Here is a 14923-nt window from a genome sequence, read left to right as displayed (position 1 = left end):
ATTCTTGCAGACTTTTCGTACTGTGTTTGAGGAGCCGGGTCGAACATACTCTGCAGCGACCACTCTGCTAACCCTCAATCAGGGACGGTCCACAGTAGGAGAGTATGCTATCTCCTTCCATACCCTGGCAGCGGAGTTGGCATGGAACAATGAGGCGTTGGTGGCGACCTTTTGGCAGGGACTGTCGCACATCAAAGACGAGCTAGCAGCTGGCGATCTTCCTTTTACCCTGGATGATCTTATCCTGTTTGCTACTTGGGCAGACATGAGGATCCAGGAACGTGTTCAGGAGGTTCAGAGGGAGAGACGTTTCGACAGACTGGCACCTTTGTTCCAGAGACCACTATTGCCTCCTCCTGTTGCTCTACCTGAAGAACCCATACAGGTAGACAAAATCAAACTGTCTGAGCAGGAGAAACAGCGCAGACGTTCTTCTGGTCTGTGTCTGTATTGCGGCCTTAAAGGCCATTTTGTGCACCAATGTCCACAAAAGCCGGGAAACTCCAGCACCTAGGGTTGGTTGGAGAGACAACCCAAGGTGGGACGACGCTAAACGTCAAAGCCTCTCCCAAGTTATCTATTCCTGTAACCATCATCTCTGGAGAGACATCACACTCTTCCTCTGCCTATCTGGATTCTGAAGCAGCTGCAAATTTTATCCAGCAGGATCTAGTGCATCATCTACATCTACCCACAATTCTTCTGGAGAGACCCCTGGCTGTTGCCTCTGGGAATGGACTACCATTGCCCGACCCTATTGTGTCCCTCACTAAACCACTAACACTACAAATCGGAGTTCTTCACTTGGAACAGATTACCTTCCACGTGCTGCCTAGAGCTATCAACTCTCTTCTGCTGGGTGTAACGTCTATTGCCACGGCCCGTCGTTCTGACTCAAACCTTGACGGCCGTGACCATGGTCATCTTACCTGTGTGCAGCATCGTCCTCCTGTGAGGCGCCGACACTCACTTCCGGACATCGAGACTGTCTCCGGAGGGCACGCACGCCCGTGCGTGCACGGTCTTAAAGGGCCAGTGCGCACATTTTGCAGGAAGTCTGCAATCTAGGCTATAAAGAGGGCTCTGCCCTCTTGCTCTTTGTCAGAGCGTTGTTTGTTACCCATAGTTTGTTGTGCTAATGGTCTCCCAGTGTCTTCCAGTTTCCCAGTGTACCTTGTTCCTGTATCCCGTATCCTGTTTCCGTGTTACCCAGTTCTAGTGCCGTGCTGTGCTGTTGCCGTGCTGTGCTGCAGTCATCGCTTGTTTTGCTACGCCTCACCTGATGTCTTCCCGCCATCTGGTCCTGGACGTGCCTCGCTACTGTCTACGTTGCCTCAGGTATCCTCACTGAACTATTGAACTCTGTACTTTACCTGTTTGGCCAGCTGCCATCCCACTACGCGGTTCGGCCCAGTGGGTCCACATCGCGCTTCGTGAAAGTACGCTCTGGCCATGGACTCTGCTGGTCAATTCAAATGCATGTCACCCTCCCAAGCCATGCAGGCAGACCTGCTGGATCTCCAAGCTAGGCAGGATCAGCTCCTTGTGGCAGTGGACTCTATGGCACACCAGCTAAGGACGCTAGTTGCTTCTCTTCCTGCCTCTATGCAAGCTCCTCAAGCCGATCCTCCTGTTACTCCTCCAGGCAGTTCCGGTCCGGATCCACGGTTCTCGCTGCCATTGCCCTCTCAGTTCTATGGAGACACCAGTGCATGTCGGGGGTTTCTGAACCAATGCCACATTCATTTTACCCTGCACTCCCGAGCATTTCCGTCGGACGGAGCCAAGATTGCATTCATCATATCCCTCCTGACTGGCAAGGCCCTGGCATGGGCTAATCCTATCTGGGAATGTCAGGGACCCGAGACCCAAGATTTCCAGGGGTTTGTGCGAATATTCCGAACTGTTTTCGAGAAGCCAGGGTGAGTCTCGTCGGCAGCCACTGCTATCTTCAACCTTCACCAAGAGGACACCTCCGTGTGCGAATATACGATCCAGTTCCGGATTCTGGCAGGAGAGCAATCCTGGAACAATGAGGCCTTGGTGGCATCCTTTTGGCATGGCTTGTCATCCGAGATCGGCCGCTCGAGACCTGCCTCCTGCCTTGGACGACTTGATTCTGCTTGCCACTTGGGTTGACATAAGGCTGAGGGAGAGATCTCACGAGATTTGTCAGGAGTGTCGGCGTCCTAGACTGGCGCCCAACTTCCAGCAACCCCTCTTGCCTGCTTCTATTGCTTTGCCCGAGGTCCCGATGCAAGTAGACCGACTAAAATTATCGGTCCAGGAGAAACAGCGCAGGCGCACCTCTGGACTTTGCTTATATTGCGGCCTCACTGGCCATGTTGTGTGTCTGTGCCCTCAGAATCCAAAAAACCCCAGCGCCTAGGTTTGGTTGGAGAGACAACCCTGGGCGTCAACACATTGAATCGAGAACTCTATTCCAAACTATTCATTCCCGTAACCATCATTGCTGGGTAGAGGTCCCATCCGGTCTCTGCCTACCTGGACTCTGGCTCTGCAGCCAACTTCATCTGCCAAGACCTTGTAGATCTTCTTCAGTTGCCTACTATCCTGCTTGAAAGGCCGTTGATCATTGCCTTGGTGGATGGACTGCCATTGCCTGACCCAGGTGTGTCCGTAACCAAGCTGTTGAGACTCCAAGTGGGAGCTCTTCATGCTGAGCTCATCTCCCTTTTCATCCTGTACAAGACCGTCAACCCCATGCTGCTGGGTTTGCCTTGGCTCCGTCTGCACGCCCCCGTCCTGGATTCGAACTCTGGAGAGGTTCTCCAGTGGGGTCCGAAGTGTCTTGACCGCTGTCTGGGCCATATCCAGTCACCACAGCCTGCTCCTCTTCAGCCATTGACAGAGTTGCCTTCTTGTTTCTCCATGTTCTCCGATGTCTTCAATAAAAAAGGAGACTGAGACCTTGCCGCCACACCTGGCATACGATTGTCCGATCGACCTGGTTCCTGAATCGTCTCCTCCTCGTGGTAGAGTGTACCCTCTCTCCTTGCCAGAGACCCAGTCCATGTCGGCCTACATTAAGGAGAACCTGGAGAGCGGTTTCATTCGTAAATCCTCATCCCCGGCCGGAGCGGGGTTCTTCTTTGTTAAGAAAAAAGATGGATTGCTACCTTGCATTGACTACCGAGGTCTAAATCAGATCACGGTGAAGAACAGGTACCCTCTGCCCTTGATCTCTGAACTGTTTGTTCGCATACGGGGGGCTAAAAAAATTTCTAAACTGGACCTGCGTGGGGCCTACAATCTGATCCGGATTCGTCGAGGTGACGAGTGGAAGACTGCCTTTAATACTCGTGATGGGCACTACGAATACTTAGTTATGCCCTTCGGCCTATGTAACGCTCCCGCAGTATTTCAAGAATTTGTCAATGACATTTTTCGTGATCTCCTTTATGTTTGTGTTGTGGTGTATCTCGATGCCATTTTGATTTTTTCCCCAGATCCAGTAACTCATCAAAGTCATGTCCGTCAGGTGTTGCTCCGTCTAAGAGAGAATCGCCTTTATACCGAGCTGGAGAAGTGTGTGTTTGAGAAGAAGTCTCTATCCTTCCTGGGCTATATCATCTCCGATCAGGGCCTCAAGATGGACCCCCAGAAGGTAAAGGCTGTCCTGGAGTGGCCACACCTCCAAGGCTTAAGGGCCATACAACGCTTCCTAGGATTCGCCAAATTTTACCGGCTGTTCATTCCCAACTCCTCATCTTTGACTGCTCCTATCTCCACCCTCACTAAAAAGGGTATGAATGCCAAAATGTGGTCTCCGGAGGCTAAAGCCGCATTTGAATCCTTATAAAAAGCCTTCATGTCTGCCTCCATTCTGCACCATCCTGATGTATCCCTACAGTTTTCGTTAGAGTTGGACACTTCCTCGGTTGGTGCTGGTGCACTGTTGTTCCAGAGAGGATCGAAAGGCAAGGCTGTGGTATGTGGCTACTATTCCAAGTTGTTTTCTTCCGCAGAGCGCAACTATTCGATTGGGGATCGGGAGTTACTGGCCATCAAGTTGGCTCTGCAGGAGTGGAGACATCTACTGGAGGGCACGGTTCATCCTATCCTGATCTTCACGGATCACAAGAATTTGACCTACCTACAGACGGCCCAGTGGTTGAATCCTCGTCATGCCAGGTGGTCGTTGTTCTTTGCTCGGTTCCAGTTCGAACTCCAATACCGACCCGCCGACAAGAATGTGAAGGCTAACGCCTTGTCTAGATCTTTTGAAACTGAGGACACTATGGAATCTCCACAGAATATTATTGACCCATCCTGCATCTTCTCTGTGACTCCCCTGCAAGTTAGAAACATTCCTCCGGGAAGGACTTTTGTGCGTCTGGCAGACAGAGGAAGAATTCTTCGCTGGGGTCACAGTTCTAAGCTGGCAGGTCACGTAGGTGCTCGTAAGACCCAAGATCTAATTACCTGTCAGTTCTGGTGGCCCACGCTACCCAAAGACGTTATGGACTTTGTCTCCTCATGCACGGTATGCACAGCAAATAAAGTTGCTCACTCCAGACCTGCTGGCCTGCTTCAGCCACTGCCTGTGCCCGTTTCCCCCTGGCAACATGTCGCTATGGACTTTGTCACTGTTCTTCCTTCTTCTGCGAATTGCAGTGTGATCTGGGTGATGGTGGATCGATTTTCCAAGATGGCTCATATCATCCCCTTGACCGTCCTGCTGTCTGCTACATGATTGGCTGACCTCTTCGTCCAACACATCTTCTGTCTGCACGGCTTGCCCCTGCATATTGTCTCGGACCGAGGGGTCCAGTTCACCTCAAAGTTTTGGAGAGCACTCTGCGGCCTCCTCGGTGGAAAATTGGACTTCTCTTCGGCCTATCATCCCCAGTCCAATGGACAAGTCAAGAGAGTTAACTAGATTATGGAGAACTATCTACGTCACTTTGTTTCCAGGCGCCATGATGATTGGGTGCAGTTGATTCCGTGGGCAGAGTTCTCTTATAATAACCACACCAGTGAGTCGACCACTTCCAGTCCATTCTTCGTCTACTGACCGTAGACGAAGAATGGACTGGAAGTGGTCGACTCAGCATCCTCGTATACCTCTTCCTGTTTCTACTATGTTCCAGGTTCCTGCAGCTGACTCAACCTTCAGGGACTTTCTGCAGATTTGGCAACAGACCCGTTCTTCTATCTTGTTGGCGGTGGACCGCATGAAGAGAAAGAAAACGGGCGCCTCCGTAGTTCCTTCCAGGGACTAAAGTCTGGTTGTCTTCGTACAAATTTGCCCCTAGGTTCCTTGGACCCTTCTAAATCCTGCTACAGATCAACCCGGTATCCTACAAGCTGCGGCTCCCCTCTACCCTCAAGATTCCTAACTCCTTCCATGTCTCCTTGCTGAAACCCGTGGTCCTGAACCGCTACTCCAGGACTCCTAGTTCCGCAGTGGTCCCTGGTGGCTCATCTGGGACTTTTGAAGTAAAGGAGATTCTGGCCACCAAGAAGGTGTGAGGAAGGACATTTTATTTAGTGGATTGGAGGGGGTTCGGCCCAGAAGAGAGGCCTTGGAAGCCAGAGGAGAACATTGATGCTCCTGTCCTCGTCAGGAAGTTTCTCTCCCGCTTTGGTCCCAAGAAGAGGGGGCGTAAGAGGGGGGATACTGTAACGTCTATGGCCACGACCCGTTGTTCTGACTTAAACCGCGACAGCCGTGGCCATGGACATCTTACCTGTGTGCAGTGCCGTCCTCCTGTCAGGCGCCGGCACTTACTTCTGGACATCGAGACTGACTCCTGAGGGCGAGCGCGCCCGCGCGTGCACGGTCTTAAAGGGCCAGTGCGTGCATTTTGCAGGAAGTCTGCAACCTAGCCCAGGATGCCCTGGGCTATAAAGAGGGCTCTGCCCTCTTGCTCTTTGTCAGAGCGTTGTTTGTTACCCATAGTTTGTTGTGCTAATGGTCTCCCAGTGTCTTCCAGTTTCCCAGTGTACCTTGTTCCTGTATCCCGTATCCTGTTTCCGTGTTACCAAGTTCTAGTGCCGTGCTGTGCTGTTGCCGTGCTGTGCTGCAGTCTTCGCTTTTTTTGCTCCGCCTCACCTGACGTCTTCCCGCCATCTGGTCCTGGACGTGCCTCGCTACTGTCTACGTTGCCTCAGGTATCCTCACTGAACTATTGAACTCTGTACTTTACCTGTTTGGCCAGCTGCCATCCCGCTACGCGGTTCGGCCCAGTGGATCCACAACCCGCTTCGTGACACTGGGCCTGCCTTGGCTTCGTCTACACGCTCCGGTTATCGACTGTAATTCTGGAGTAGTCCTCCAATGGGGGCCCAGATGCCTTAGTCGCTACCTGCCACAGGTTCGTCCTGTTTTGCCTCCACTGCCTCAGTCACTTTCCGATCTACCATCTCATTATGCTAGTTTTGTGGACATCTACGACTGCCCTGTTGATTTACTTCCTGGCGCTTCACCACCTCGAGGGCAAGTTTATTCTCTCTCCCTGCCAGAGACGATAGCCATGTCCACCTACGTTAAGGAGAACCTCGAGAGAGGGTTCATCCGGAAATCTTTATCCCCGGTCGAAGCCGGATCCAATGATGGATCTCTTCATCTATGTATCGACTACCGGGGTCTGAACCAAATTACGGTAAAAAATAAGTATCCTCTGCCGCTCATCTCAGAACTTTTTGATAGAATTCGTGGGTCCAAGGTATTCACAAAGCTGGATCTACGTGGAGCATATAACTGGATCCGTATCCGCAAAAGTGACGAATGGAAAACCGCATTTAACACCCGAGACGGCCATTACGAATACCTTGTGATGCCCCATGGACTGTGTAATGCACCAGCTGTGTTCCACGAGTTTGTATATGACATTTTCCGGGATCTGCTGTCTGTTTGTGTGGTGGTCTATCTGGACGGCATCCTGATTTATGACACATCGGAAGCATGTTCGCCGAGTCCTGTCGCGGTTAAGGGGGAATCGCCTATATGCTAAAAGTGAGAAATGTGTGTTCGAGAGAAACTCTCTGCCCTTCCTGGGCTACATTGTATCTGACCATGCTCTCAAGATGGACCCTGAGAAGGTGAGATCTGTCCTAGAGTGGCCACATCCACAGGGCCTTTGGTCCATACAAAGATTTCTGGGATTCGCAAACTTCTATCTGCAATTTATCCCGAACTTCTCATTTCTGACTGCTTCATTCATGGTCCTCACCAAGTAGGGGGTGAATGCCAAGGATTGGTCTCCGGAGGCAGAATCACGTTTCACCTCAGCATCTGTTCTCCATCACCCTGATGCTTCTTGGCAGTTCTTTCTGGAAGGGGACGCATCTTCCGTTGGTGCTGGAGCACTACTATGTCATAAAAACACTAAGGGCAAGATGGTGACATGTGGCTTCCTCTTGAAATTATTCTCTCCGGCAGAACGCAACTATTCCATTGGGGATTGGTAGTTGCAGGCCGTCAAGTTGAGGAATGGAGACACTTGCTGGAGGGTGCGGTTCAACCTATTATCATTTATATGGACCACAAGAACATTACGTACTTACAGTTAACACAATGACTAAATCCTCGCCAAGCCAGGTGGTCGTTGTTCTTCACTCGATTTCAATTCTTGCTCCACTTCCATCCTGCTGATAAGAATGTGAAGGCTGAAGCCCTGCCTCGATCATTTGAGATTAATGACTCTAAGGAAATTCCTCAATATATTATTGATCTGTCTAGGATTATTGTCGCTAACCCGTTGCAAATTAGAGACATTTCTCCTGGAAAGACTTTTGTCCACCTTGCAGACAGGAGGAGAATCCTCCACTGGGGACACAGCTCCAAACTGTAGGGGCACTCAGGTGTTCGAAAGACTCAAGACTTCATAGCCCATCAGTACTGATGGCCCACGCTGCCTATAGCTGTTGCGGACTATGTCTCTTCATGTACGAACTGTGCCTCAAACAAGTCTACCTGCTCCAAACCTACTGGCCTGCTCTGACCCCTGCTGTCCTTGATGCTCATTGGCAGCATATCGCCATGGACATAATTACAGACCTTCCCCCTCAGCTGGATGTACTACGGTCTGGATAGTAGTGGATAGTTTCTATAAAATGGCACATTTTATTCCATTGACTTGTCTTCCATCTGCTCCTCATCTGTCAAATCTGTTTATTCTACAAATCTTCTGTCTGCACAGACTTCCTCTGCATATTGTCTCGGATTGGGGTGTACAGTTTATGTCCAAGTTCTGGAGAGCCCTGTGCAACCTGCTAGATGTTAAGCTGGACATCTCTTCGGCCTATCAATCGCATTCCAATGGTCAAGTGGAAAGGACCAATCAAATTTTGGAGAATTACCTTCCTCATTTTGTTTCCACCCAACACGACAATTGGCTATAACTTCTGCCTTGTGCAGAATTCTCGTACAACAATCACACAAGTGAATCTTCTGCCTCGTCTCCTTTCTACATTGTGTACAGCCAGTATCCTTGAGTTCCTCTTTCTGTGCCAGCCATGACTCAAGTACCGCCGCTGTTGCCGGTGTTTCCGCTCCAGCAGAAGTCCCTGATTTCACTATGTCCATATATGGACACAGTGATGTCAGGGACTTCTGAAGCAGAATCCCCAGTGCTGCGGCCGGTGTTTCCGCTCCAGGAGAAGTCCCTGACTTTACTGTCCATATATGGACAGTGAAGTCAGGAACTTCTCCTGGAAAGGTGGCGCTATCTACAGAACGGTAGAGGGTACCATCTATGGGGGGGGGGGGGTGCTGTGTAGAACTACCTACAGAGGGCTGTGTGGCATTACCTACAGGGTGTTGTGTGGCATTACCTACAGGGTGTTGTGTGGCATTACCTACAGGGGGACTGTGTGGCATTACCTACAGGGGGCTGTCTGGCACTACCTACAGGGGGCTGTCTGGCATTACCTACAGGGGCTGTGTGGCATTACCTACAGGGGGCTGTGTGGCACTACCTACAAGGGGAGCTGTGTGGCAGTACCTACAAGGGGGCTGTGTGGCATAACCTACAGGGGGCTGTGTGGCATTACCTACAGCGGGCTGTGTGGCATTACCAACAGGGGGCTGTGTGGCACTAACTACAACGGGGGCTGTGAGGTACCACCTACAGGGGGGCTGTGGCAGTATCTACAGAGGGAAATGTGTGGCATTATCTACAGAGGTAAGTGTGTGGCAAAAAAATTTACAAATGTAATTCATCCATTTTCAAAACGGACAAGGAAAAAAGCGGAAGCAAAATGGGGCAAAATCGGCCGTTAAAAACAGAAACACGGCCCGGAACGCAAACGGAACGGATGCAAAACGTATGCAAAACGACCGAGAAAAATGGACCAAAACGGCCGTCACTCGGACCCTGTCATCTGAATAGAAGCTAAATGTCACGTTTCATTGATCTGCTTTTTACTTTCTGCCATACTACCTTTAATACATATGTGGCTTGTTTTTCCTAATCATGTATTTATTCACACAATATCTCATTTCTGTTAGACCTTATTCACATGACAGGGTTTCCCGGCCATGTGATGGCCATTCATAAAATGGCCATCACACGGCCGCAGTAGGAACAATAGACCCCTAATTGGGCTATTCACACGACCGATTATTTGACGGCCCGGGAAACCCGGCCGTCAAAAAATGGGACAGGCTCCTATAGAAGACTATGAGGCCGGGTAATACACGGCCATCACTGGAATGTGTTCCGAGTGACGGCCGTGTCTTCCGTCGCTCGCTCTCTCTCCTTCTCCTCCTCACAGTGCGAAGTGCATATGAGGAGGAGGAGGGTAATTTTTTGCTCCCTGTATGAGCGGAATCCTCAATCCCCGGGCACAGCTTCGGCAACAATGAAGTCAGGGACTTCTGGAGCGGAAACACCGGCCACAGGGTCGGGAATTCTGCTTCAGAAGTGCCTGACGTCACTCTGTCCAGTGACGTCAGGCACTTCTGTAGCAGAATCCCCGACCCTGTGGCCGGTGTTTCCACTCCAGGAGAAATCCCTGACTTCACTGTGTCCATATATGGACACAGTAACGTCAAGCACTTCTGAGGCGTTATCCCCAACCCTGTGGCCATTGTCTCCGCTCCAGGAGAAGTCCCTGACTTCACTGTGTCCATATATGGACATTGAAGTCAAAGACTTCTCCTGCAATGGTGGCGCTATCTACAGACAGGTAGGGGGGTGCCATCTATGGGGGGTGCTGTGTAAAACTACCTACAGGGGGCTGTGTGGCATTACCTATGGAGGGCTGTGTGGCATTACCTATGGGGGGTTGTGTGCCATTACCGACAGGGGGCTGTGTAGCATTACCTACAGGGGGCTGTGTGGCACTACGTACAGGGGGCTGTGTGGCACTACCTACAGAGGGCTGTGTGGCACTACCTACAGGGGGCTGTGTGGCATTACAGGGGGCTGTGTGGCATTACAGGGGGTTGTGTGGCACTACCTACTGGGGGCTGTGAGCCACTACCTACAGGGGGCTGTGTGGCATTACAGGGGGCTGTGTGGCACTACCTACAGGGGCTGTGTGGCACTACCTACAGGGGGCTGTGTGGCACTACCTACAGGGGCTGTGTGGCATTATAGGGGGCTGTGTGGCATTACAGGGGGCTGTGTGGTTTTACCTGCAGGGGGCTGTGTGGCACTACGTACAGGGGGCTGTGTGGCACTACCTACCGGGTGCTGTGTCGCACTACCTACAGGGGGGCTGTGGCAGTATCTACAGAGGGCAGTGTGTGGCAAAAAATTTACAGATTAAATTCATCCGATTTTAAAGCGGACAGGGAAAAAAACAGATGCAAAACGGGTCAAAATCGGCCTTTAAAAACGGCAACACGGCCCGGAACGAAATCGGAACGGATGCAAAACAGCCGGGAAAAACGGTCCAAAACAGCAGTTTTTATCGGCCGACTCTCGGACCCTGTCGTTTGAATAGAGCCTAGTCTTATTTCTCAAAAACTAATAAAAGGACTGTTGAAAGAAAAAAAAAAACAAGCTTTATTCAGAGTCACTGTACGGAGATATTTTTTTGGTCACTGTATGTGGGTATTATTCAGTCCCCATATGCCAGTATTATTTATTTACTGTATGGGGAAACAATTCAGTCACAGTCTGGCTGTTTTGTTTGGTCAGTGAAGTTAAAGAGGCTCTGTCACCAGATTTTGCAACCCCTATCTGCTATTGCAGTAGATCGGCACTGCAATGTAGATAAGAGTAACGTTTTTATTTTTAAAAAACGAGCATTTTTGGCCAAGTTATGACCATTTTTGTATTTATGCAAATGAGGCTTGCAAAAGTCCAACTGGGCGTGTTTAAAGTAAAAGTCCGACTGGGCGTGTATTATGTGTGTTACATCTGGGCGTGTTTACTACTTTTACTAGCTGGGCGTTCTGACGAGAAGTATCACCCACTTCTCTTCTGAACGCCCAGCTTCTGGCAGTGCAGACACACAGCGTGTTCTCGAGAGATCACGCTGTGTCGTCGCTCACTTCCTGCCCCAGGTCCTGCATCGTGTCGGACGAGCGAGGACACATCGGCACCAGAGGCTACAGTTGTTTCTGCCGCAGCATCGGCGTTTGCAGGTAAGTCGATGTAGCTACTTACCTGCAAACTCTGATGCTGCTGCAGAATCAACTGTAGCCTCTGGTGCCGATGTGGCCGACACGATGCAGGACCTGGGGCAGGAAGTGAGTGACGTCACAGCGTGATCTCTCGAGAACACGCTGTGTGTCTGCACTGCCAGAAGCTGGGTGTTAACGGACAGAAGTGGATGATGCTGATTCGTCAGCATCATACACTCCCATTCCTAACGCCCAGCTAGTAAAAGAAGTAAATACGCCCCGATGTACACACACAATACACGCCCAGTTGTACTTTTACTGTAAACACGCCCAGTTGTACTTTTAGCAAGCCTCATTTGCATAAATACAAAAATGGTCATAACTTGGCCAAAAATGCTCGTTTTTTAAAAATAAAAACGTTACTGTAATCTACATTGCAGTGCCTATCTGCTGCAATAGCAGATAGGGGTTGCAAAATCTCGTGACAGAGCCTCTTTAAGAAGAAAAAAAAAAAGTGTGTAGTCCTCTAAACGAATTTCTCTAGAAATGGCTCTGAACTGTAGCTGCGAACAGTTTTAGGTCTGTACAGGTTTTCAGCTTCCAGATGTCAACAAAAATGTATTCATTCACTATCAACACGCAGAGATCTTGAAAATGGTGAGCATAATCTAATGAATAAGATTTATTTACAGTATGTAAGAATGGACAATCTTTTGAAAGGGTCTGTGTGGTAATAGATACTTTTTTTTTAGTAAATACAACTTATCATTCCTTTAGACATTGCCATAGGCTTAGAAGTACTGAACGCTGTTGTAGTCTGTGAGGTAAAGCCTGCAGAATCATCCAAGCTCTTATTACATTGTCTCACAAGACAGCAAGAAAGAGGAAACGAAAGTGAAACAAACGATGATCAAGAGAAATGAAACCTAGCATGCAGTTGTACCATAGAGCACAGATTTTAGGACATTACTATACAGTTCATCCTATAGAGCAGGGGTTATAAACCGCCAGCAAAAATTAAAACAGTGCTTATCACTATACTGAAATGACCCTGAATTCTTAAGGCAAATAAGAACAACTGCATTAATTTAGGAGAACACTTCTATGTTAATCCCAGTAATGTAGTGTTTCTCATGTTACTATTTGGTATGAAAATTTAGAGAAAAAAATAAGGGAGGAAACCTCCAGCTCACCAATCCTGCGTCTCAGATGCAAAACCTCGCTCGGATCCCCGTGATGGCCCACGGTAGATAATGCAGGAGAAAAGACAGAAATGATCCAGCACTGTATGAGGATAAAAGGGATACTACATTGGCTCGGGCAACAGCCCGCATTATAAACCACCCTGACACTGCGTCTCTTGCCAATTTTTAATACTATTTTTGATTCAATAAAAGTGGGAACATAGTATCCCTTTTATCCTCATACAGCGCTAGATCATTTCTCTCTTTTCTCCTGTATGAAAATTTACCAATGGATGAACATCCATATTCCAGGGCCATTATTGCTAATAAACCATTTCAATATATTCCTGTTGGCCATCTCTAGTCATGTGTTTCCTCCCTTTTGAACCTCCCATGAGACTCTGATGCCATTGATAATAGTTTCATAATCACAGCCAACATTAATGTACATGGAACTGAAAATTAAAACAAATAAAACTTACTACTGGGATTCTTGAGGAGCCTGCGGAGCAGGAGCAGGCTGTATATTTACATCATCCTGGCCAGGGTCTCGATGCTGCTCATCTCCCATCCTGGTGTTGAATTGGTTATTATTTCCTTGAGACTGGTGGTTGTTTTGAATTCTGCTCCCATTTCCACCTCTGCTATATGTACTTTTTCCATACATACTGTGCTGCTTTCTTATTCTCTGGGGAAGTAGTGATACAAGTACTGTGACTAGTGACAGCAGATCAGTCATGCAGCTTGCTCCACTCCCTTTTACTGCCTTTTTCTCTTTAACCAGCCTCAGGGAGTTTCCACTCCCTCTATTAGGAAATAAAAGTAAGAAGATTATTTTTTATACTTAAAAAAAAAGACTAAATACTGAATGCTCAATGCATGAATTTAAAAAATGTATTCATGCTTATGCATAAAAAAGCAACTTTGGTAACTTTGAACACTTAAAGTGTAGCTAAACGTTCAACAAACTTCTGACATGTCATAGTGACATGTCAGAAGTTTGGATTGGTGGGGGTCCGAGCACTGAGACCCCCACCAATCGCTAGAACGAAGCAGCTGAAGCCCTCGTGTGAGCGCTCAGCTGCTTCATTTCTGTTTGGCTTTATCCGGAAAGCCGATGTATTAGAGTACGGGCTCATAAACTTTCTATTGAGTCCGTACACTGACACATTTATTTCCGGAAAAAGCCAAACAGACACGAAGCGGCTGAGCACTCACACGAGGGCTTCAGCTGCTTCGTTCTAGCGATTGGTGGGGGTCTCCGTGCTCGGACCCCCACCAATCCAAACTTCTGTCAAGTTTGTCAAACGTTTAGCTACACTTTAATGTAAGTTTCACCGGTGGTTTTCTCAAGAGCAAGGTTGAGAAAGCCACAGGCGAAACATACATAAAGGGCTTGTCCAGTTTCCAGGCCACATCGCTGCCGGGTCAGTGCGTCTCCGTGTGGTCTTACCCTTAGAGGATTGCTCCTAAAGCAGTTTTTTACAACATATTAGTTACTGTGGTCCCGAAGGTGTACCATCACTTTATCTTTCATAGAAATCAGGGAGTTTTTAAGTCACATGTAGTCAATATAAAATGTGTGTCAAATAGAATCTGTGCAGAGTTTTTATTGCATGAATTAGGGGGGATTCACACGAGCGTGTATTCGGTCCGTGCGGGCCGCGTGGTTTTTCACGCGCCACGCACAGACCAATACAAGTCTATGGGGCAGTACAGACAGTCCGTGCTTTTTGCGCAGCGTTTGTCAGCTGCGCAAAAAGCGCGACAGGTTCAATATCTCCGCGTATTTCGCGCATCACGCACCTATTGAAGTCAATGGGTGCGTGAAAACCACGCAGGTCGCACGGAAGCACTTCCGTGCGAACCGACTGAAACAGCGCACCAGCTGTCAAAAGGATGAATGTAACCAGAAAAGCACCACGTGTTTCCAAACATCCAAATGGAGTGTCTTTGAGATGAGCGAACCCGGACAATCGAACCGAACTTCACCGGGTTCGGCCGAACTCGTTTTGGCCGAACCCGGCAAAAAAATGTCCGGTACGCGACGTCCGGAGATAGTCACTGTCCAGGGTGCTGAAAGAGTTAAACTGTTTCAGCACCATGGACAGTGACTACCGATCCCAATAAACATGAACCTGTAAAAAAAAACGAAGTTCTGACTTACCGATAACTCCCGGCTTCTTCCTCCAGT

General features: G+C 49.0%; 1 protein-coding gene across 1 annotated transcript in view; it reads right to left on the bottom strand.

Moving 5' to 3' along the window:
* The window catches only part of EPSTI1 (epithelial stromal interaction 1), a 112283-nt gene extending 98873 nt beyond the window's left edge, over positions 1 to 13410 (bottom strand). The window contains exon 1 of the mRNA XM_075850243.1: positions 13212 to 13410. Within this exon, the coding sequence (XP_075706358.1) occupies positions 13212 to 13396 (185 nt within the window). The 5' untranslated portion in view covers positions 13397 to 13410. The remainder of the gene's footprint in view (positions 1 to 13211) is intronic.
* Positions 13411 to 14923: the final 1513 nt, after the last annotated feature.

Source organism: Rhinoderma darwinii, chromosome 2 (genome assembly GCF_050947455.1).
Source record: "Rhinoderma darwinii isolate aRhiDar2 chromosome 2, aRhiDar2.hap1, whole genome shotgun sequence".
In the NCBI taxonomy this organism is placed as follows: Eukaryota; Metazoa; Chordata; class Amphibia; order Anura; family Rhinodermatidae; genus Rhinoderma; species Rhinoderma darwinii.
Note: the sequence above shows the minus strand (reverse complement) of the source record. Positions and strands in the feature narration are given on the sequence as shown.